This window comes from Rhinoraja longicauda, chromosome 35 (genome assembly GCF_053455715.1).
Source record: "Rhinoraja longicauda isolate Sanriku21f chromosome 35, sRhiLon1.1, whole genome shotgun sequence".
In the NCBI taxonomy this organism is placed as follows: Eukaryota; Metazoa; Chordata; class Chondrichthyes; order Rajiformes; family Arhynchobatidae; genus Rhinoraja; species Rhinoraja longicauda.
Window position 1 is genome coordinate 1,825,003 of NC_135987.1, and position 24,726 is coordinate 1,849,728.

Genomic DNA, 24,726 nt, shown 5'->3' on the forward strand with positions numbered 1-24,726 from the left:
AATTAACCTACATGCCTGTACGTCTGGAGTGTGGGAGGAAACCGAAGATCTCGGAGAAAACCCATGTAGAACACAGGGAGAACGTACAAACCCCGTACAGACGGCACCCATAGTCGGGATCGAACCCAGGTCTCCGGCGCTGCATTCGATGTCCATACGTCTTTGTAATGAGAGAGTAAAACTGAAGCACCCAGAGGAAACCCATGCAGTCACAGGGACAACGTGCAAACTCCACACAGACAGCACCCGAGGTCAGGATCAAACATGGGTCTCCAGCGCTGTGTGGCAGCAACTTTACCAGTGCACCACTGTGTCATCCAAGCTTAAAAATGTCTCCAAAAATGAACTTGAAATGATATGTTAAAATGAGGTCAGGTGTTGTAAGGTACAAGGCCAGCATCATGAAAGGGAAATAAATAAACTGATTGCTCCCTTCTCCATTAATGGCTCCTGACCTGCTGAGCATTTATTGTTTATATACTCTTACAGATTATAGCAATTGGCTTTTGAACGGAGATCTTGAGATTCAAATCAGCAACTAAGAAGTGAAGAATACAGCACAGCACTGGTCCTTCAGCCCACAATGTTAGTGCTGAAAATGTTGACTGCATCATCAATGTTGCTAGACTTTACAGGAACAAGAAGGATTCCAGGAACGAGAGGTTAGCATGTGATGGGCGTTTGACAGCACTGGGCCTGTACTCGCTGGAGTTCAGAAGGTTGAGGAAGGACCTTATTGAAACTTACAGAATAATGAATGGCATAGTGTGGATGTGGAAAGGACGTTTCAACTGGTGGGGGAGTCTAGGACCAGAGGTCATAGCCTCAGAATTAAAGGTTGCTCTTTTAGAAAGGAGGTGAGGAGGAACTTCTTTAGTCAGAGGGTAGTTAATCTGTGGAACTCATTGCCACAGAGGGTTGTGGGGGCCAAGTCAGTGGATATTTTTAGAGATAGACAAATTCTTAATTAGATCGGGTGTCAAGGGTTATGGGGAGAAGGCAGGAAAATTGGATTAGGAGGCAGAGATCAGCCATGATTGAACGGCGGAGTAGATTCGATGGGCTGAATGGCCTAATTCTACTCCTATAACTTGTGAACGTGAGAACTTGCGAGAATACTGCAAACGGTTCTCCACTACTGAAAGCCTCTGACTGCAAACAAGAGTGTTTGGTTCTGTGTGTGGGGTGGTGGTTGTGGGTTTGTGCATACCTAGTCTTCTCTGCGCTGATTGTGAGCCAATGTTGTCACAAAAACTGAAAGATGTCCATCCACCCATTCCTTCTGTCCAGAGATGCTGCCTGTCCCACTGAGTTACTCCAGCATTTTGTATCTATCTTCGGTTTAAACCAGCATCTGCAGTTCCTTCCTACACTGAAAGATGTGTCTGTGTTTTCCTGCACATCCACTTCTGAGCTTGCATTCAGTTGTCAGGCATCAGCAAGGAGGAAGTCCCTTAAGGTGGTTTCTTGCATTTTTGTTTTGACTGAACAGTGAAACGCAAGAATATGAGAACAGTCAAACTGAAAACAAGATTTTGCAGATGCTGCAAAACCAGGGGTAGTATCAGAGCTCAGCGGTAGAGTTGCTGCCTCACAGTAGAGTTGCTGCCTCACAGTAGAGTTGCTGCCTCACAGTAGAGTTGCTGCGGACAGTACACGTTCACCTAGTAGAGTTGCTGCCTCACAGCGCCAGAGACCCACGTTCCATGCTGACTACGGGTGCTGTCCGCACAGAGTTTGTACGTTCTCCCCGTGGGTTTTGTCCAGGCACTCCGGTTTCCTTGCGCATTCCAAAGACGTGCAGGTTTGTAGTTTAATTGGCTTAATAGACAATAGGTGCATGAGTAGGCTATTCGGCCCTTCGAGCCAGCACCGCCATTCACTGTGATCATGGCTGATCATCCACAATCAGTACCCCGTTCCTGCCCTTTCCCCATATCCCATGACTCCGCTATCTTTAAGAGCTCTATCTAAATCTCTCTTGAAAGCATCCAGAGAATTGGCCTCCACTGCCTTCTGAGGCTGAAAATTCCACAGCTTCACAACTCTGAGTGAAAAAGTTTTTCCTCATCTCCGTTCTAAATGGCCTCCCCCTTATTCTTAAACTGTGGCCCCTGATTCTGGACTCCCCAAACATCGGGGTTCTGTAAATTGCCCCTATTGTGTGGGATAGCACCAGTGTGACGGGTGATCGATGGTTGGCGTGGACTTGGAGGGCCGAAGGGCCTGTTTCCACACTGTATCGCTAACTTAATCTAGTAATTGCAAACTGCACTAATGGCAGGATTGGGGACAGTTATGAGAATGTGGGGAAAAAAGAAAAGGGATTAATGTAGGATTAGTGTAGAGAGGTGGCTGATGGCCAGCAAAGACTCGTGGGCCAAAGGATCTGTTTCAATGCCACGTCTCTCTACAACAGCAAAACCGATTAAACAGAAAATACTCAGATCAGTGAACACCTGTTGAGGAAAAACTAGATGTACATTACAAATCATGACCATTTAAATAAATAGGAAAACTAAGAGGCAAATCCAGTGTTAAGATAAAGGCAAGGAGGGAACAAAGTGGAAGATCTGTGCTCGATGGAGAGGAGGGGTGCTGGATGAGAAGAGGTGAAGGCATTAATGAACATCAACAGGTAGTTCCGCAGATGCAAATACATGAATAAATGTGCCTGACTGTCAGCAGATTGTGATGCCTTTCTTCTTGGAACTGCATTGGGCTTCATTGTAGAGTGGAAGGCAAGTGTGGAGAATACTCACACAGTCAAAACAATGAAGGGAAGTGATATCAATGTTGTAGTCCGCTGGTCTCAGGTATTTCACAAAAGGATAGAGAAGGAAAGCAAAGTGATGAGGAGGAGGCTAGGGCCACAGGTAACAGTCAAAAACAGTCAACGGCCTAGATAGCGTGGGACTGGAGAATGTTTCCACTAGTGGGAGAGTCTAGGACCAGAGAGCACAGCCTCAGAATAAAAGGGCGTACCTTTAGATATATGATGAGGAATTTCTTTAGTCAGAGGGTAATGAATCTGTGGAATTCATTGCCACAGACGGCGGGGGAGGCCAAGTCAATGGGCATTTTTAAAGCAGAGATTGATACGTTCTTGATTAGTGTGTCAAAGTTTATGAGGAGAAGGCAGGTTGAAAGGGAGAAATAGATCAGCCATGATCGAATGGCAAAGCGGACGAAGGGCTGAATGACTAATTCTGCTCTCATATCTTATAGTCTAAGAATGTTCATGATACAACAATGCTCATTTTACACAAAGTTATTAATCCCACAATACAATGTGATGGTTTCTGTTTACCTTTGGCATGACAGTCTGCTCTGGATAAAGAAGAAGAGGAATATTTGCGATGAAAGGGGAGACTGATTTGGACAAGTCCACCTCCGGTATTTCATTGGAGATAATATCTTTTCTGTTTAGTGCTTCTTGGAGGGTTTGGCACAAGTGCAAAGCACTGCACACCACTTCGGGATTTTCCTGTCAAAGAAGAAAAACAGGATGTGCAAAATTGTTTATGTTTTAATCAACACCAACAGGCAATAGCAGCACAGCAAGAGGTAATCCTGGATTGTTCTCCTTTTCTCCAGGGCTTTCCATAAGAGCCACTACTTACAAATTAGCTGAAGTACTCTGGTTAATAATGCTGGCTGTCTCCCTGTGGCACTATCATCCTCCCATCACAAAATGGTAGTACCATATAGGAGGCCATTTTGGCCAACAGCTAATTCTTGTGTTCCAAATGGCCACCGATTCCTACTGCTTTTTCCTTTTCTCCAGAGATGCTGCCTGACCCACTGAGTTACTCCAGCTTTTTATGTCTGCCTTCGGTTTAAACCACATCTGCAGTTCATCTCTAGACATCACCATAATCCCATCAGAATTACTCGTGAATATTATTTGGCATTAAAAAAAATCACTTTTGGAATCTGTCTTTGTAGACAAGGCCAGCGATTTATCATCCACCCCTAATTGTGGTTTGGTAGATGATGGAGAGGCACCATCTTCAACCACTGCATCCTCAGGTGAAGATTTTGATGGAGTGTTGATGCTGGGTGAGGAATTCTTGGAGTTAGGCCAAATCACGGTAAAAGCCAGGAATATATTTCCAAGTCAATCTGGTGTGTACCTACCATTGTGTAAGAAGGAACTGCAGATGCTGGTTCAAATCGAAGGTAGACACAAAATGCTGGAGTAACTCAGCGGGACAGGCAGCATCTCTGGAGAGAAGGAATGGGTGACATTTCGGTTCGAGACCCTTCTTCAGTCAGCATTTTGTGTCTATCTTGGAGGGACTAATTGTTCACAGTAAATCACTGCTCTAGTGGTGGAGAGAATGGATGTTTAAGGTGGTGGAAGGGGTACCCATTAAATGGGCTATTAGTCCCAGGTGCTGTTAAGCTACTTGATGGGAGATTCATTGATCCAAGTTCCACTATTTCAAGGGACATTGTTACTGCCCATCACTTGCGACATGGATGTTAGCAGCCACTGATCAACCTCATGCTGTACCACTGTAAGACTACAGGCAGCAATGCCTGCTTCCCTTGCTCATGAGTTCATGCTGTACCACCGTAAGACTACAGGCAGCGATGAGTTGTGAACAGGACCGAACACTGCACAGTGAGAAGATCTCAACTTGATCTGGTGATGGGAGGCCATTAATGAAGCAGGTGAAGTTAGTTAAGACCAGGACACTGGTATGAGGAAGTTTGAAAAATTACAAAATGCAGATGCTGGAAGCGTGAAATAAAAACAAAAGATGCTTAAAGGGTACAGATATGGATGGGATTTGACGGCAGAATTTTTCACCCAGACAGTGGTGGAAGCAGAGTCACTGACAACAGTTAAGTATCTAGTGCAGCACTTTGGTTGCCCAGGCAGAGAAGGCCCTGGGCCAAGTGCTGGAAGATGGGACTGACACTGATGGGCATTCACAGGCCTGTGTGGATGGGTGGGCTGAGTGATGCATTACCATGCTGTATCACATGGTCCAGATATTACTTGCAGTCGATCCAATTGACTGGATCCCAACTTCCTTCACACTTCTGTCTGAACACGTTTACAAATGCTTCGTCCGTTTCATTAGCATTCACATGCTGGGTGCTGCCATCATTAGGAACGGAATGTTAATAGACCCTCCACTTCCAATTAGCTGCTTAATTAATTACTACCATTACTAGTCATAAGACTGATCAACCGATGGCGAGATTGCTTAGCTGTGTATAGCCTGCTGTATCACAAGCAATTCCCCACTGCTGCCTCACTCGGCTGCCACACATCTACAGATGGGCCCACCTTTCCTGAGGCATCTGCCTTGTTCTGGACCTTCCCACGCCTTTAGTTTCCCCCTCCTGACTCTAAGTCTGATGAAGTCTCGACCCAAAACGTCACTTATTCCTTTTCTCCAGAGATGCTGCCAGACCCGCTGAGTTACTCCAGTATTTTTTGTCTATCCGGTGTATACTAGCATCTGCATTTCCTTCTCACATCATTTATAGATGGGCCTGGTACTATTCCCAGTATGGCTCTCTCCACTCCTCAATGAACCAGGCTTGATCCGCTGGTTTGATGATAACGGTCAAGTGGGAGGCCAAGCACAAGGCTGGAGACTGTGGTGGTGTCGTCCTGCATGCCTAGTTTTGAACTGTTAGATCTATTCTCAATCAACCCGATTTAGCACATTTATTGTAAGTCAGCATGGAAGCAGGCCCTTCAGCCCAAATCATCCAGGGTGCCCCATGTAAGCTAGTCCCATTAGTCTGCGTTCGGTCCATATCCATCCAAACCTTTCCTATACATGTACTTGTTCAAATGTCTTTTAAGTGTTATTATAGTAGCTACCTCAACTACCTTCTCTACAGCTCTTTCCATATACCCACCACTTTCTGAAATGTTGCCCCTCAGATTCCTATTAAATCATTCCCCTCACCTTTAACCTATGTCCTCTGGTTCTTGATTCCCGTATCCTGGATAAAGGACCCCATCTATTCCCCTCATGATTTCATTCACCTTTAAGATGATACCTCGGCCTCCTGCGCTCCAAGGAATAAAGTCCTAGCCTGCCCAACCTCTCCCAACAGCTCATGCCCTCGAGTCCCGGCAACTCCCTTATAAATCTTTACTGCACAAAATGTTGGAGGGTTCTCGGTGCAAAGACGGGACAGGACGTTCTCCCTGGGCTGACTGAGCGATGGTCATCTCCTGTTGCGATCATGGGCAGATGCATTTAGTCAGGTAGGTTGGGGAGAACAAGGTGTAGTAACTTTATCAATTTGCTTTATCAAGTAACTTGCTCTGCATGCATCCACATTAATCATCTTAAGGATTTGGTGTAGTTGCAAATTAAATAATTTATCCTTCACCCAGGAAATTTTATTTTTCAACTTCAACCACGCAAGTTGGTGGGATAAGGTGGGAGGAGATCTACGGTTAGCCAGAACAGTGGGAAGATGTATGTTATTTCTCATTTTAATTATGTACTATGCCATTACATTTAAATTCTGTAATGAAAGGAAAGCTATGGTTACCAGCTCTTCATTGAGAATATCCAGGATAATTGGTAGATAGTCATCGATCAATTCATTGCACTGTTTCGTCATGGTTGGATTAGGAAGCAGTTCACAGGCTTTGTTCAAATAACTTCTCATCTCCGCCTGGGAAAACAGAACAAGCACATTAAACCAAGCCTCAGCAAACCTTTACACAATTCAAGAGAAGGAAAGTAATAGGATTTAATAGCCCTGAGCACATTAAAAGGCTGGTCACCAGTGGTTTGGGTATGGAGATGGCGAGGTAGGCAAAGACAGCACCAGCAATGGTTCCGCGTTCTTCACCTCAGTTCTTCACTGAATTGTCCCTTGTGTACCAGATGTAGAAGATAAAATTAAACCCTTCATTTATTTAATTTTAGGTCGGAATTAAATAAGGTAACAAAAGGGTGTGTGGGTGTGGCAATTGGCATCTCTTGTCCAGCTGTAGAAGTAGATCATGAGAATCTGGCAAGACAAGTTTCAGACACATTATCCCATCTAGAATTGACCTCTGGTCTGGGAATGTGTAGCGTTGGTGAACAAAGCACAACAGCGTTAGACATGGATAAGGAAGCCTGTTTCTTAGTGAGAAGTTACTGATTGCTGGATCACAACAGTTAACCCTGTAATGTCGGTAATTATTGTGATCAAAAACACAACAGCAATAGCTGGGCAGACCATCCCCTACCACTAGTAGCGCAGAAACGTTGCAGTAAATGGGGGCTTATGATTGCCTCGCGTAAGGGGCAGTGCTTGAAAGATGAGATCGAATAATGTCAAGATGCTCTGGTATTATGTTTGACTTGAATTAACCATCTGTTGTTGAATAAGATTAACATAAACAAAAAGTATATTGTGACTAATGAAATAATTAATACCCATGTAGTAGATGGTAGTTATAAGAAAACATAGCCAAGGACAAAGTATATTTTCATATAATTGTATCTAACAAAAAACAAAAGTTGTTTACTGCACAGTATAACTGTCGGCTAATTCTGCTATGAAGTCAGACAACTGGTGAGTAGTTAACTGCCGCCATCTCTCCATGATATCATGCAATAAAGTCTCTTGAAGCGAAGCTCGAAGACTCTGCTTTTCCTTTAATTTTCCTCTAAGTCAATTTCCTACTCTTAATGGCTCGAAGGACCAAATGGCCTCCTCCTGCACCTATTTTCTATGTTACACAATAGTTAAATTGTCAACGGTACTGAAGCACCACTGGCTTGGTTCACTTCTTCTGGTCAGTGAAGGGAACAGCACCAGATTAATAAGCGTAACATCTTATTTACACACAAGCATATACATTTACAAACACGAAGGAGTTACGAGTCAGGGTGATACGGCACAGAAATATGGCCTTCAGTCCAACTCGTCGAAGCTGCCCCATCCAATAAAGCCAGATTTACAAGTGCCTGGCTCTTTCCTATCCATGTACCTGTCCAAATGTCTTCTCAATGTTGTTTTGTACCTGCTTCAACTATCTCCTCTGGCAGCTCGTTCCATGAACCCACTACACTCTGTGTGAAAAAGTTGTCTCTCAGATTCCTACTCAATCTTCCCCTCTCATCCTAAACTCTAGTTCTTAATTCCACTTTACTGGGAAAAAGACTGTGCATTCACCCTGTCTATTCCCCTCTTAATTTTATCCACCTCTATAAGTTCACCCCTCAGCGGCCTGCGCTGTTCAATATAGGCAGTAACTCTTAATACAGCTGGGATTATGATCAGTTAACAAATAACAGCAAAAGGCATTGGCTCCATCGGCCAGGTGAAGTTGGCTTCCTAGCAGGAATCGGGGCGGTGGAGGTGGAAAGTTGTTTTTCGGACTGAAAGCCTGTGACTAGTGGTGTGCCGCTGGGATTGGTGCTGGGCCCATTGCTGTTTGTCATCTAATTCTTCTCTGCTCTCTTTCCAGCTAGTTGGCATCTTTCCTTTAGCAAGGTGACCAAAGGTGAACGCAGTACATCAGGTGCGATCTCACCGACATCCTGTACAACTGTTACATACTGTCCCAATTGTCTGACTGATGAAGGCCAATGCTCCAAAATCCTTCTTCACTACCCTATCTATCTGTGACGCAACGTTCATGGAATTATGTACTTGTTCTCCTAGATCCCTCTGCTCGACACCACTCCTCAGGGCCCTCCAGTCCACAGTGAAAGTCCTGCTCTGGTTTAACTTTCCCAAAATGCAACACCTCAAACGTATCTGCGATAAGCTCCATTTGTCATTCCTTGGCCCACTTGCCCCGCTGATCAAGATCCCACTGGAATTCTTGATAACCATCTTCACTATCTACGAGACCACCTATTTTAGTGTCACCTGCAAACTTATTCATCATGCCTGGTACAATCTCATTCAAATCGTTGATAAAGATGACAAACAGCAATGGGCCCAGCGGCACACCACTAGACACAGGCTTCCAGTCCGAAAAACAACTTTCCACCTCCACCGCCCTGTTTCCTGCTCGGAAGCCAACTTCACCTGGCCGATGGAGCCAATGCCTTTTGCTGTTATTTGTTAACTGATCACAATCCCAGCTGTATTAAGAGTTATTGCCTATATTCACTCGACATCTCCAGACTCTGCTCTTTAATGTAGGAAGTGAATCCTCCTTTGTCAACGAGGCCCACTACCTGCTTCATTGTTCATTTCTACAGCGCAACAGGGTTACATTTGAACAGTTTGTGGTTTTTGACTAATTTAACCATGACCTCATTTGCATTTTGAAAGCATTTGCTCCAATGTTCTCATTCCCCATCTTCGGTGGCTAGGCACTGATGCTATCTGGTTTTTCTGGTTACAATTACGTCCTGCAGTGACAGGTAGTCCCCATGGTAAGGTTTAACGCCTGACTGATATATTTGCTCATTATAAATCCACTGAAAGAGAACAGAAATTTCCTAACACTTCCAATTGCTATCAGCAGCTTCAGAAACTGTGCACTGCTGTGAGTAAATTCCAATCTCAACCTCATCTTCCTATTTGAACGTGGATTGACAGTATATTACTGAAATAAATCATTAGCACACACAATGAGTCCAGGCTCCCTCTGTTAGATGCCAAAGATGACCCGCTACCGACCGCCTTGAAGAACAGAGGAGTTATTCTTGGTGCCCTAGACAATATCCTTCTCTCTCCTGCTATATCAGATTATTTGCCCACAGTTATGTTTGATGGATCACGTGGAAGAAATGCTTTCTGTGCTCCTTGTGGGTTGTGTGAGCCAACAGTGGCTGTTTAGTGCAGGTGTCAGGGGTTATGGGGTGAAGGCAGAAGAATGGGGCTGAGTGGGAACGATAGATCGCCATGATTGAATAGCGAAGTAGACGATGGGCTGAATGGCTTCATTCTGCTTCTAGAGCTTATGAACACACAACCCAGTTCAGAAACTGGCCTCAATGGAGGTGCATCAGAAGAGTACAATCTGCTTCAGCTGCCAGTGGCTTTTAATGCCAGAGAGACCTGGATCTGTGGGCAGTAGGATGTCTTCTCACCTCTTCAAACACAGCCATCTTTCTCAAAGAGCAACTACATAGAGAAAGGCATAGTGGCACTGCTGTCTCAGAGTACCAGAGTTGCTCTGACACCTGCACTAAACAGCCCTGGTAAGTCCCAGGTTTGATCCCGACTCCTGGTGCTGTCTGTGTGGAGTTTGCACATTCACCCTGTGACCTTCCTCCAGCTTCCTGCCACATCCCAAAGATGTGTGGGTTTGTAGGTTAATTGGCCTAGATGTGCAGGGAATGTGTGGAAATCGTGTTTGATGGATGGTCAGTGTGGATTCGGTGGGCCAAGGGCCGTTTCTATGCTGTATCTCTAAAGTAAACTACCGCACACACGCGCGCACGCACACACACACATACACCACACACACCCCCACAGGCACACTCATCCCCACACACACACTCATCCCCACACACACACCCATCCCCACAGGCACACCCACCCCCACACGCACGCACACCAGACACGCACACGCACCTCTGTGGCGTTGTCCTTCAGAAGATTTCCCACCACGGACATAACTTCTTTGCACAGGTCACAAGGGACAGATTTCTGAAATGAAACAAATAGATTTCCATCAGACATTTAATGCCACAAAAAGCTGGAGTAACTCAGCAGGTCTGATGCGACTAGGGGGAGGGGGAGCAAGGGCGGAGCTGTGGGGTACCGAGGAGACATGAGTGAGGGCCTCATGTATGATGGGAGAGGGGAATCGCCATTCCTAAAGAATGAGGACATCTTGGATGTCCCCTCGGATGAGGGGGTTCCCCTCTCCCATTATACACGAGGCCCTCACTCGTGTCTCCTCGGTACCCTGCAGCTCCACCCTTGCTCCCCCTCCCCCTAGTCACAACAGAGACAGAGTCCCCCTAGTCCTCACCTTCCACCCCATCAGCCGTCGCACACAACACATAACCCTCCGACATTTCCGCCACCTTCAACGGGATCCCATCACTAGCCACATCTTCCCATCTCCACCCCTTTCCACCTTCCGCAGAGACCATTCCCTCCGCAACTCCCTGGTTAACTCATCCCTTTCCACCCAAACCACCCCCTCCCCAGGTACCTTCCCCTGCAACCGCAGAAGATGCAACACCTGTCCCTTTACCTCCTCCCTCGACTCTCCCCAGAGACCCCGACAGTCCTTTCAGGTGAGGCAGAGGTTCACTTGCACCTCCTCCAACCTCATTTACTGTATCCGTTGTTCAAGATGTGGATTCTTATACATCGGCGAGACCAAACGCAGACTGGGTGATCGTTTCGCTGAACACCTTCGCTCAGCCCGCCTGAACCCACCTGATCTCCCGGTTGCTGGACACTTCAATTCTCCTTCCCATTCCTACACAGACCTTTCTGTCCTCAGTCTCCTCCATTGTCAGTGAGGTTAAATGCAAATTGGAGGAACAGCATCTCATATTTTGCTTGGGCAGCTTACAGCCCAGTGGTATGAATATTGATTTCTCTCACTTCAGGTAGCCCCAGCATTCCTTCTCTCCATCCCTCCCCCACCAAGTCACACTAGCTTCTCATTTTCACCCGACAAACAGCTAACAATGGCCTGTTTCCTTTATCATCATTACTTTTTTTGCACATCTTTCATTCATTGTTCTTTATCTCTCCACATCACCGTCGTCTATATCTCTCGTTTCCCTTATCCCTGACCAGTCTGTAGAAGCGTCTCGACCAGAAACGTCACCCATTCCTTCTCTCCAGAGATGCTGCCTGTCCTGCTGAATTACTCCAGCTTTTGGTGTCTAAGAAATGGGAACTAGGCAGAATTTGAGATCATTTATCCTTGAATGTTAAAATTATCCTGATAGACAATCAAATTCAAAGCTAAAAACAATTCTATTCACCTCTTCAACTAGATCTACCTACCTCAAGCTCTCTGTATCCGTTCCCCTTCACTTTTTCCTCAGTACAGCCACCACACCAAGCAGGTTGTGACAATTTAATGTCAAAATTACCATCATTAACCCGTGACAATTTCCAGCCATTTTAAATCTTCACCAGGTTTCAGTTTTTCCGAGAGCAACAGAGAACCCCAACTTCATGTCATGTTCAGCATTTGCAGACGTGTTATCTCATTTGCTTGCCAGATGGACACGGGAAGTGGGAATTCAAAGCCGTTGCATAATTTAGTTTCAGCTGTGCTTTGGTCATCAGGTTTGGTGGAATTGCTAATCAGATTCAGTAGACAGTGACTGCTTATAAAAGATGATTTACTGCAGCTGGTACTCAGTACTAACCACAACAATTCCAGGAAGCCAATTTATCTCTGGTAGTTGTTTCAACAATGTCCAGTTTTGGATACCTCATAATGGCATGGATGTAAAAACTATGGAAGGGGTACAGCTTAGACCTACAAGAAGGGTCTCGACCCAAAATGTCACCTATTCCTTCTCTCCAGAGATGAGTTACTCCAGCATTACTCCAGCTGAGTTACTCCAGCATTGTGTGCCTATACTGGCATGGTTGTGAGATTGAACTTACCAGTTACCTAGGAAGTTGGATTGATTAAATAGCAGAAGAGACAGTTAGGCAGTGATGTGGGGATGTCAGGAATTTAATTGGGGTGAATAATTTGCTTGGGTCATTTGAGATGAAAGCCAATTGAACATCCTTAACGTTAAAACAATTTTCTGAATTTGCAGGGAAGCAACTACATGAAAAAAGTAATTCCAAAGGTGCACAAGGAGCTATATTAAGGAATCTACTGTTTCCTGGCAATTAATATAATTGCTTCCTCTTTAAAAATTCATAGTTTAAATTTGCTAACTGAGAACATTAGGAACATTTTGGCCAAATGTACCAATGTCAGACTCTCTCAGCTTACAGATCTTTTGTGATGGCTGCCTAAATCTTCCTGAATCTGCTGAAAAACAGTGCATCATTTAGCCTGCCAACACAGAAGTTAGAGGATCTGTAAGCCGGTGAGACGAATTGCCATTTACATTCATTTAATCACAGCCAACGACTCTACGATATAATTCTGGGCAGAGATGTTACAGATGGAGTTTAAGTGTGAGATGTTGCACTTTGGCAGGTCTAATGTAAGGGGAAAGCATACCACAAATGGTAGGACCATTAGCAGCAATGAAGTGAAGAGGGATCTTGGAGCACATCTATAGCATCCTGATAATGGCAACACAGTATGACATATGTCTTCATTGATTGGGGATTAAAATACAAGTTGCCAACCTCCCCAGGGGCTCCGGCTTCCTCCCTCCACAAGCTAATGATGTGTGGCTTGGTAGGGTTCATTGGCTGCCACTAATTGCATCCAGGGTGTAGGTGATTGATGGTATTTGGTGGGACCCCTTGGAAATGTAGGATTAATGTAAATGGGTGGTTTATGCTTGACACAGACTCAGTGGGCTGAATGGCCTGTTTCCATGCTGTCTCTCTCTGTGACTCGTGTAGGAAGGAACTGCAGATGCTGGTATGCACCGAAGATAGACACAATAAGCTGGAGTAACTCAGCAGGACAGGCAGCATCTCCGCAGAAAAGGAAAAGGTGACGTTTCAGGTAGAGAAGAAATGTCACCTATTCTGACTATTCCAGTCTAAAGAAGGGTCTTGCCCCGAAATGCCAGCTATTCCTTTTCTCCAGAGATCCTGACTGACCCAAGGTAGACACACAATGCTGGAGTAACTCAGCGGGTCATGCAGCATCTCTGGAGAGAAGGAATGGGTGACGATTTGGGTCGAGACCCTTCTTCAGACTGTCTGACCTGCTGAGTTACTCCAGCTTTTAGTTTCTCTCTATGACTCAGTCTCCTCACAATCTTCAATGGTGGGGTGGTGGTGGTGGTGGGGGGGGATGTTATTCACATTCTTTGCTTCACGGGATCTGCAGATGCCTTTGTACTGCAATATTCTATGACTTACTCCAGTTTTTTTTTCTTGTGTTGGACAACGCAAATCGCTTTCCGAGTGCATTATCTGAATGGTGTCAAGTTAGGAACAGGGGACGTACAACGAGATCTGGGTGTCAATGGCGGGACTATCATATGTTGAAAGACTGGAGCGACTAGGCTTGTATACACTGGAATTTAGAAGGACGAGAGGAGATCTTATCGAAACGTATAAGATTAATAAGGGGTTGGACACGTTAGAGGCAGGAAACATGTTCCCAATGTTGGGGGAGTCCAGAACAAGGGGCCACAGTTTAAGGATATGGGGTAGGCCATTTAGGACTGAGATGAGGAAAAACCTTTTCAGCCAGAGAGTTGAGAATCTGTAGAATTCTCTGCCACAGAAGGCAGTGAAGCCCAATTCACTAGATGTTTTCAAGAGTGAGTTAGATATAGCTCTTAGGGCTAACAGAATCAAGGGATATGGGGAGAAAGCAGGAACGGAATACTGATTTAGGATGATCAGCCATGGTCATATTGAATGGTGTGATGGCTTGAAGGGCTGAATGGCCTACTCCTGCACCTATTTTTCTATGTCTAAGATTTACTTTCAAACAAATCAACATTATGTTGTGTTTTGCTTTCCATCGGCGATACAAAGAACTATCTACTCCTATTATCATGTATAATTCATTTTAGCCCTGGCAAGCCATAGAAAGAAAAGTATTTCGCAACACAAGGTCACTGACTACTGCATGCCTGATCATCATTTATATTGGCAATTGAACTGATGTACTTTTGGTTAATTTACTTCTGTTGATCCCATCATTAACTGAAAACAAATTTCACAAGAATCCAATCACATAATATTCAATGACTTTGGACAAGACTACTGAAACAGCGTGTGAACGAGAAGGTATTTGCAGGCTTCTCTCTCACCAACTTACCACAGTCGGTTGTCTCCAAACATTCTGCTGACAGTGTTTCACAGCTCCACACTCGGATGCAGTCTTCACATCTTGACACCAAAACGGAGGTCCTTCAGCACATTGTTGCTGGCCTGAGAAAGGCTTGGCCACAGCTGGCAAGAGAAAACAATCATTTACAATTCACTTTGCAACTAACATTCAGACCAGGACGTGAACCAAGATATTTATGTGGAGCACTCTCCCAAACTTAGAGATGCAGAGGTTAACCACAGGGCAGTGCGTGTAGGAAAGAACTGCAGATGATGGTTTCAATCAAAGGTAGACACAAAATGCTGGAGCGTCTCTGGAGAGGAATGGGTGACGTTTCGGGCCGAGACACTTCTTCAGACTGGGTAACCAGAGGACCTGGTCCTCTGCTGTACTGTTGCTGTGTTCTGTGCGTTTATGACAACTAGACCTGCAGCCCCTGATGGAACAGCAGATGGACATACTGAGGAGCACACAGAGGCAGAGAGGGCTGTGAGCAGTGGTTCCACCAGATCGCTGGGTGGCCGCCAGGTGTGGTCGGCGGGTAGTGCAGGAGGCTCCTGTGGCTCTCTCGCTCTCAAACAGGTAGAGCATTCTGGATACGGTTGAGGTTGGACCTTTGGTTTAGTTTAGATGTATAGCATGGAAATAGGCCCTTCGGCCCAATGTCCACACCGAACAATGATCACCCAGACACACTAGTTCTACCCGACACACACGGGTGAATTTACAGAAGCCAATTAACCTACAAACCTGCACATCTTTGGAGTGTGGGAGTAAAACAGAGCACTCGGAGAAACCCACGTGGTCACAGGGAGAACGTGTAAACTCCACACAGACAGCACCCGTTGTCAGGATTGATCCTGGGATTCTGGTGCTGTGAGGCAGCAGCACTGTTGGGCCACTGCGCCACCCTTCATTGGGGCAAGCAGTAGCAGGCGGACAGGTGGGTCCCGGTAAGTCAAGTGACAGGGGAATCTGGAGTCAACAATACACACAGGCATTTCTATGGGTACAAGGCATTCTGAGAGGGGAGGGGGAGCAGCAGGAGGTTGTGCCCGTATTGGTACCAGTGACGTAGGCAGGAAAGTGGATGAGGTCCTGCAAAGAGAATTCAGGGAATTGGGTAAGAGGTTGAAAGAAACAGGAACTCCAGGGTCGTGATCTCAGGATTATTATTCATACAATGTGTCAGTGAGACAAGAAATAGAAAGATAGTACATTCAGGGCGGCCAGCATGGTGGTGCAGCGGTCGAGTTGCTGCCGAACAGCCCCAGAGACCTGGGTTCGATCCTGACGTCTGTACATTCTCCCTGTGACTACATGGGTTTTCTCCAGGTGCTCCAGTTTCCTCCCACATTCTAAAGACGTGCAGGTTTGTAGGTTAATTGAATTTGGTAACATTGCAAAATTGTCGCTAGTGTTTAGGATAGTTTGTGTACGGGGTGATCGCTGGTCTGCACAGACTCGGTGGGCCGATGGACCCGTTTCCGCGCTATATGTCTGTTTGTCTAAAGTAAAGCAAAGTTCATTCAGTGGGTGGCTTGAATGGAACCAGGGCCTGGCCTGGGAGACTGGTGTTTACCTGGATGAGCATTTTTGGAACCACGATCACTACTCCTTACGTTGTGAACAAGGATAAGTCTGGACCTTAGGGCACAGTACTAAATTGAGCAACGGCAGATGACAGCATCATTAGGCAGGAATGTGAAAGAGCAAATTGGGAGCAGTTGTTGTTGGGTAGGTCCACATCAGACAGTCCAGCATCATGATCTTCCAGTAAGGAGGGATATGGATGGCAAGGTCAGGATACCTGGGATGGTGAAGAAGATTGCTAATTTAATCTAAAATGTAAAGAGAAGCATGCATAATATATGATATGTATGTATATATATGATATGATGATATGATAACCTTTCATTTAGACATTTGGCAGAGGAAGTCGGGCAAGTCCTATAAGGAATATAAAGAAAACAGGAATGAACTCCAGCCGGCAGTGTATGAGGGCCAGAAGGGCCTTGGAAACAAGTCGCAGAGTCATACACAGCTCAGAAGCAGGCCTTTCAGCCCACCTTGCCCATGCTGACCAACTTGCCATTATGGAACAGCCCCATTTGAAACATAGAATGTACGAGCACAGGACCAGGCCCTTCGGCCCACAATGTCTGTGCTGTATATGAAGCCAGGTTAAACTAATGTCCACTGTCTGCATGTGATTCATATCCCTCCATTCCCTGCACACGTGCTTAGGTCAAAGTCTCCGAGACACCATCATATCTACTTCCATCACCCCAGGCAGTACGTTCCAGGCACCCACCACCTGTGTACAAAAAGCTTGCTCAGCACAATTCCTTTCAATTCCTCCCTCCCTCCCCCAGACCTTAGAGGCTTTAGAGGCATGCCCGTTGAGAGGAAACTGAGAGAGGGGAGAAGAGCGAGTGCCCGGGTTGAGACTGGTCCCTGGTTATGCTGGTGGCCTTGCCAAGGCAGCATGAAGTGTGGATGGAAGAAAGGTTGGTTTGTGTGATGGTCTGGGCTGAGCCTACAATTCTCTGCAATTTCTTGCGGTCTTAGATGGAGCTGGAGCTGTTCCCAATGAGGCAATTTGGTTGCATGGATGAGTTGGCCACGAGGGCAATATAGAACAATATATAACAAATGAATGAAAAATATGCAATACGTAATGATGGTCAAGGAAAGGTGAAGCCACAATGGTCCGTTGTTGGTTGTGGGCAAGGTGGTAACTAGTTTTACAGGCAGTGAAATGCAACAGGACGACAGTGAAACTAGTACGATGACTAGGGTGGGATCGGGGTCGGGACGCAGAGAGAGGGGATACAAGGGTTTCTTAAAGTTAGAGAAATCAATATTCATACTGAAGTTAGACACAAAAAGCTGGATTAACAGCGGGACAGGCAGCATCTCTGAAGGAATGGGTGGTGTTTTGGGTTGAATACTGCTGGGCTGTAAGTTGCTCAAGCAAAATATGAGGTGCTGTGAATATATATTTAAAAAAACACAGCTCCAGGTCCCTGTAACCTCTGTGCCCATTGAAATGAACATAAACCAAACACTGATTGTTTTCTGAAAATATTAAAACTGCTTTAATTTCTCTCAGTGGCTTGACAATGCGGAAAAGGAGAGTTTCTGACTGCCATGAATACAATTCAGCAAGTTTAAACAGTGCACACTACTTTCATTATTAAGGATTTCTTAATGCCAAAAAAACCCTCAAGTAGTTTAAGAGGGTCAACAAATGTGAAATGTGCATTCATTAGGCATGAAAAGCTTACTGATGTTTAAACATAATGCTCCACAGAGCGGATGATTCTCTTGCACCAAGCTGATGCAGCATAAAGGACAATGCTGCAAATGTGGAACAGAAACCAAGGGCCGGAACCGTGGAATGCAGTCACACGATGCTGATCACACACTCACATGATTACACTGAACAGCACAACACATCATGGGGCAGGATTACTCACTCAGCTTGATAATCATGCATTTCACAACCCACTCTACCCTCTGCACTGCATCAAAATAGACTGCTGCTGTTCCCATCCCAAACTCTCCTCCCCACCAGTCATTCCAATCATGTCATTTAATAATAATAATAATAATAAAATTCATTTATTGTCATTGCAACGAGTACAACGAAATTAAAAAATAGCCAATCCTGACGGTGCGTACAAACATATATGCAATAAATGCAAAAACAAATAAATACATAAATACAATTAAATACAATTATATTAAGTACAAGATTTTTTAACGGTGTTGCCTAGTGCAAAGGTAGTGTTCAGTTCTCGTATGGCCCTGGGGTAAAAACTGTTTTTAAGTCTGTTTGTTCGGGATTTGATCGACCTGAAACGTCGACCAGAGGGCAGATGATACAATGTCAGTTCCCCAAAATCTATCAACCAAAAGTCATTAACTTCCCCCACCTAATTTAATAAATCCATTTAACTTTTAAACTTTAGGAATATTTTTATATTAAAAATGTGAAAATCTAGTTAATCACTTTAAAGAGGTGCTGGTACGCCTTACTGACAAACACCGTCACAAAAACAGCACGTCATCATCTAGAAACGTTTTTTGCAATGTGCTTGAATGTTGATAGATTGGAGGATACTGCGTGGGAACAGGCCCATGGAATCCACGCCGACCAGCAATCCCCCGTTCACACTAAGTCTATGTTATCCCATTTTCTCATCCACTCCCCACACACTAGGGCAATTTAGAGGGCCAATTAACCTGCAAACCTGTACATCTTTGGGATGTGGGAGGAAACCGGAGCACCCAGAGGAACCCCACTCGGTCACAGGGAGAACGTGCAAACTCCACACAGTTGACACCTGGGGTCAGGATTGAACTCGGGTCCCTGGCTCTATGAGGCAGCTGCTCTTCCCCCCGCACTGCTGTCCTGCCCGACCAACCCCTACCAGCCTTGTGTGGATAGCAGGGAGCTGATCAGTATCATCCTGTTCATAATCCCATCACTAATTGCTGCGTCTTCTGCAAACTCACTAGACCTCCTGCATTCATCGGGATCTCAGATCCCATAAGACTTGGATAGAGTGAATGTAGAGAGATGTGTAGGAAAGAAAACTGCAGATGCTGGTTTAAATCGAAGGTAGACACAAAATGCTGGAGTAACTCAGCAGGACAGGCAGCATCTCTGGAGGGAAGGAATGGGTGACGTTTCGGGTCGAAGAGGGGTCTCAACCTGAAACGTCACCCATTCTTTCTCCTCAGAGATGCTGCCTGACCTGCTGAATTACTCCAGCATTTTGTGAATGTGGAGAGGATGTTTCCACTAGTGGGAGAGTCTAGGACTAGGGGTTATAGCCTCAGAATTAAAGGATGTTCTTTTAGAAAGGAGAAATGTCTTTAGTCACAGGGTGGTTAATCTGTGGAATTCTTTGCCACAGAAGGCTGTGGAGGCCATCAGTGGATATATTTAAGGCAGAGATAGATTCCTGATTAGTACGGGTGTCAGAGTTTATGGGGAGAAGGATGGGGTTAGGAGGGAGAGATGATTGAATGGCGGAGTAGATTTGATGGGGCGAATGGCCTAATTCTGCTCCTCTCACGTTTGATCTTATGACTACACAGGTCACCGACTTCCAATCTCAAAACAACGCTCCACCTCCCAAAAATATTCTAATTTTGGATTCAATTTTCCAACTGGTCCTGGATCCCAGAGATTCTTACCCTTATGACAACTTTGTTGTGTATGTGGAACCTCTAGAGATCTTACTAAAGTTCAAACATCACCAACCCAGCGGGTCAGGCAGTATTGGTAGAGGCAAAGGAACAGACAATGCTTTGGGTCGGAACCCTGAGATTCTCACTAAAATCCGTCTTGTTTGGATCAACCAGGTTGCCTTGATTGACTCGAGAAGGAAATAATGAAAATAAATCAGGCTGGAGTTCCAGATAAGTCTGAAGGACAATCACCAATAAAAGGACTGATCCTTTTTATCAAATCTTTTGCACAACACACTGCCAAGTTATCATGGAACTTTCCTGGGTTGGGTTGGAAACGTTTAGACCTTACTCTGTACGATCATCAGATTGCTGCCGTGGAAAGGGAACCTGAATAATAACAGCCCACAACATTTATATGCAAGTGCCCTTGTGCCCTTCCATCAAAGGAGATCCAAGGAGTGACTTGGGAACAGCTCCATCCAAGACCGCAAGAAATTGCAGTAAATTGTGGACGCAGCCCAGACCAACACACAAACCAACGTCCTTTCCATTGACTCCATTTATACCTCACGCTGCCTCGTCAAGGCCAGTATCATGATCAAGGACGAGTCGCATCCTGGCCACTCCCTCTTCTCCCCTCTCCCATCGGGCAAAAGGTATAGAAGTGTGAAAACGCACACCTCCAGATTCAGGGACAGTTTCTTCCCAGCTGTTATCAGGCAACTGAACCATCTTACCGCAACTAGAACACGGTCCTGAACTACTATCTACCTCATCGGGAACTCCCAGGCTATCTTTGATCGGACTTTACAGGCTTTATCTTGCAGTAAACGTTATTCCCTTATCGTGTATCTGTACACTGTGAATGGCTCGATTGTAATCACATTTTGTCTTTCTGCTGAATGGTTACCAAGCAACAAAAGCTTTTCACTGTACCTCATTACACGTGACAATAAACTAAACTGAACTGATACCAGCAGTTTCAACACTCCCACACTGTGCTCAGTCTCTCTCAATGCAAAGTTGTACCTCCCTAACAAGATTACTACTGGAGTGCAGCTTATCCACAGGACAAATGGAGAGCACTTGCATCAACATTGTCCCGCTACAGGTCCGTTCAGCCGCAGTTTGCAAGCTGCAAGGCAGACGTGTCTGCAGGCTGCACTTCAAGTCACCGACTAGATCCCCAAATTATTCAACAGATTTTACCAATCTGCTAAATACCACCAACTTTTCCTTGTTTGGCCACATTGGTGGTTCCCAACCACAACCCCCCCCCCCCCCCCCCCCCCCCATCCACAACAATTCAAAAATAAAGATCTCAAACTTGGCACAAAGCTCATGGAACACCAGACATCAATGATGCATTTCAGAGGCATGGACAACTCAGTGCAGGCATTTCAAAAACACCACTGCTGTCTCCTCTCCCCAAAATACTAACTCCACTGGCACGAGGAGACCCTTAGACCTCCTCTCCCAGACCTCCATTCCCACATTACCACTCAAATTACTCTCACCTGACCTTGAAGGCTGTACCAAGATGCTCAAATGTGCAACAGTGGACTCTGACACAGCAAGATATGAGCAGAAGGTCGAGGAAACTATTCAAGGATGTTCTCAAAGTGTCCTTGGAAAAGAAATGTAACATCCACAATGACAGGAGAATCTCCGCCCTGACAGCTCAAAACAGGGTAGTGTCCGGGAACTGAGAATTCAATGGTTCTTTATTGTCACATACTCACAGCAGAGTGAAATTCTTTTGCACACCCACAAATTCAGTCGCCACAATTTATGGCACTGTTTAAAAAGTACTGGAGTGGAACAGAATCACCCCAGAGCTTGAGCGACCATCTAAGGAGAAGCTGCTGCAAATAGTTCTCCGAATTCTCTTTTAAAAACACGCAAAACACCCGCTATCCACTCCTGCATTACTGCCCGTTCAATAAAGGGCTTTCAAGAAGCAAATCATTCTGTCTGAAGAAGGGTCTCGGCCGGAAACGTCACCCATTCCTTCTCTCCAGAGATACTGCCTGTCCCGCTGAGGTACTCCAGTGTTTTGTGTCTATCTTTGGCTTAAACCAGTATCCGCAGTTCCGTCCTAAACAAATCAGTTTAAAGAGCTGTTTTTTCTAACATAACAGTTTAAATTCATTTACTCTATTGAGTTACTCAGCTCAGTGCTAAATAGGATGAATTATGGTGTAAAATCCTTAAACAGCCAGTTCTCGCTGATCCCACCATTGAATATTCCCCCATAAGGGTAGAGATTCTCTGCAATTTCTTTTCCATAAAGAGCAGTGAAGCAGAGTTTATGGATTTTTTAAAAAGTGAGTGGCAGACAGATATTTGATTCTCTAGGGAGAGAGAAGTTACCATGTATGGGGAAGAATTGTGTAGAGATTAGGATCAGATCACCCGTGGTTTCATAAGATGAGCAGGTAAGTTTGAAGCCCACCGGATTCATGTGCTGGCCTCCATCGCTCAGACTCTGGTGCTGGTGACGTCCCCTTCCCAGCCACACAACCTGCTCAATTAAATCTTTTGTTTGCCTTCTGTTGAAGGAAAGATTTGATTTGATTGTCGGTGGATGGGAGAAGGTATGATCCGGAGTACAGAGGGGTCGTGTGGTGAGGATCACAGAAGGCATCGTGTCAAGGCCGGAGAGGTTGGGATTCACGGAAATGTTCACTAGTTAGAACTCAACAGATTTCAACTTACAAGAATAAGAAGCAATGTTACTGATACATACAACATATTTTATGGGTTTAATCAGGGTAAATGCGAAACGTTCTCTCTCACGGTGGCATTCGGCACAGAAGACATGCTCTTAAGAGTGATGGCCGTGACGATTTAAGACTGAAATAAGGAAGTTGGGTTCAGTAGGTATTCCTTTCCTATTCCTTTTCTCTGAGTTACTTCAGCATTTTGTCTATCTTCGATGTAAATCAGCGTGTAAATCAGTGTCCTTCTACACAGGTTGGGTTCAGTATCTTGAAAATCCTTGTCTCCGGAACTTGCCTTGGGGACATTTCAGGATCATGGACCGAGGGCAGTTAAATAGATTCGAGGAATGTTAATCAGGCACAATCCCGCAAACTCCAGTTTGTTCTTACGGAAACATCCTCTCCACACCCATCCTCTGGAACCTGCATGTTGCAATGGTTCCCCAACACTTATTAAACTCTGATCAATACAAGTCTTTCCTGCCCAACTATTCATCATATGATAACCCATTCTGGGCAAGTTTAGTAAACGTTCCACAAACTGCTTCCTTGCCCAATTAACACCCTTCCTTAAATGAGGCGACCACAGCTGCACCCCGGAAATTCAGATGTGCTCTAACAATATGCAAATAACTTAAACATGACTACCTTTGTGTTCAACTCCCCAACAATAAACATAAAGATTGAAAAGACAAAAAGTGCTTGAGGAACCCAGCTGGTCAGGCAGCATTCCTGCACAACATGCATAGGTGACGGGGGAGGAGAAAGAAAGCAAGTGGAGGTGAAATAGGTATGTCTTGGTGGGGCACAGGGAAGGGAGGGGTGTAATGGAAGTGTGATGGCAGGGTACCCAAGGGGAATATGAGATGCTGCTTTTCCGGTTTGCATCTGGCAATGGCGGAGGCCCAGGAGAGAAAGGTCAGTGAGGGAATGGGAGTTAAAGTGTTTAGCAACCGGGAGATCCAGTAGGCCTTGGCCGGACGAGTGCAAGTGTTCAGCGAAACGGTCGCCGAGTCTACGCTCGGTCTCGCCGATGTACAGGAGCCCACATCAGCAACACTGGATGCAGTGGACCGCCGACTCACCCGAAAAGACAATCAGGGTCCCTGGACAGAGTTGAGGAGGAGGTGTGGGGACAGGTGTTGCATCTCTGTGGTTGCAGGGGCAGGTACCTGGGGAGGCGGTGGTTTGGGTGGGAAGGATGAGTAAACAATAACATGCATTGGCAGAACAGAGCCGTCTGCAAATGGCGCAGCAACTGTAGAATAACCGCTGTAAAATGATCAACGTGTAGATCCTTGCGTTTGCTCAGTTTCCCAATGTTCCGTCTGCCAAACCTTTGCCCGGACCCACCCTGATCCCGGTCCACAGCCTCAGTCCCTCCCTTCCCCATTCAGCCAACTCATTGCCATTGCCCCGGGCCCAGACCCAGACCCAGACCTGCCCGCAGGCCCCCGCCGCCGCTCCTCCATCTCCACGCCGACGTCTCGCCAACAGCAGCGGCCGACAGACAGCTCTGCGGGGGAGACTCCGCCACGGCAGCCCGGCCGGGGAGAGGGAGGGAGGGAGGGAGGGAGGGAGGGAGGAGCGGGGCCCGGACCCCTCGGGTCATCACCGTCGCCGCATCCGGGGGAGCGAGAGCCGGAGCCCGGACCGCGACGCTGTCACCCCCTCCCCTGCCCGGCCGGCGGGCCCCGCCATGTACAGGTGCTCCTACCTGCGCCCACACTGACACACAGCAGCACCGCCAATAACACCGCCATCTCGTCCGAATCTCTGCTCCAACTGCCCGCAGCCCGGCCTCCCACAGCGCCCCCACCCGCCCCGGAGGATTCACTACCCGCAGCGCCCCCATCCGCCCCGGAGGACTCACTAACCGCAGCGCCCCCACCCTCCCACAGCGCCCCCACCCGCCCACAGCGCCCCCACCCG

The 24,726-nt window shown here is 46.1% G+C and overlaps 1 protein-coding gene across 1 annotated transcript in view; it reads right to left on the reverse strand.

The window, feature by feature from the left end:
* Window positions 1-24,610, reverse strand: part of psap (prosaposin) — a 56,304-nt gene extending 31,694 nt beyond the window's left edge. Inside the window, exons 1-5 of the mRNA XM_078428579.1 lie at window positions 24,512-24,610; window positions 14,852-14,985; window positions 10,525-10,599; window positions 6,538-6,663; window positions 3,311-3,487 (exon numbers count right to left, since the gene is read on the reverse strand). Of these exons, the coding sequence (XP_078284705.1) occupies window positions 3,311-3,487; window positions 6,538-6,663; window positions 10,525-10,599; window positions 14,852-14,985; window positions 24,512-24,557 (558 nt within the window). The 5' untranslated portion in view covers window positions 24,558-24,610. The remainder of the gene's footprint in view (window positions 1-3,310; window positions 3,488-6,537; window positions 6,664-10,524; window positions 10,600-14,851; window positions 14,986-24,511) is intronic.
* Between the last annotated feature and the right edge of the window lie 116 nt (window positions 24,611-24,726).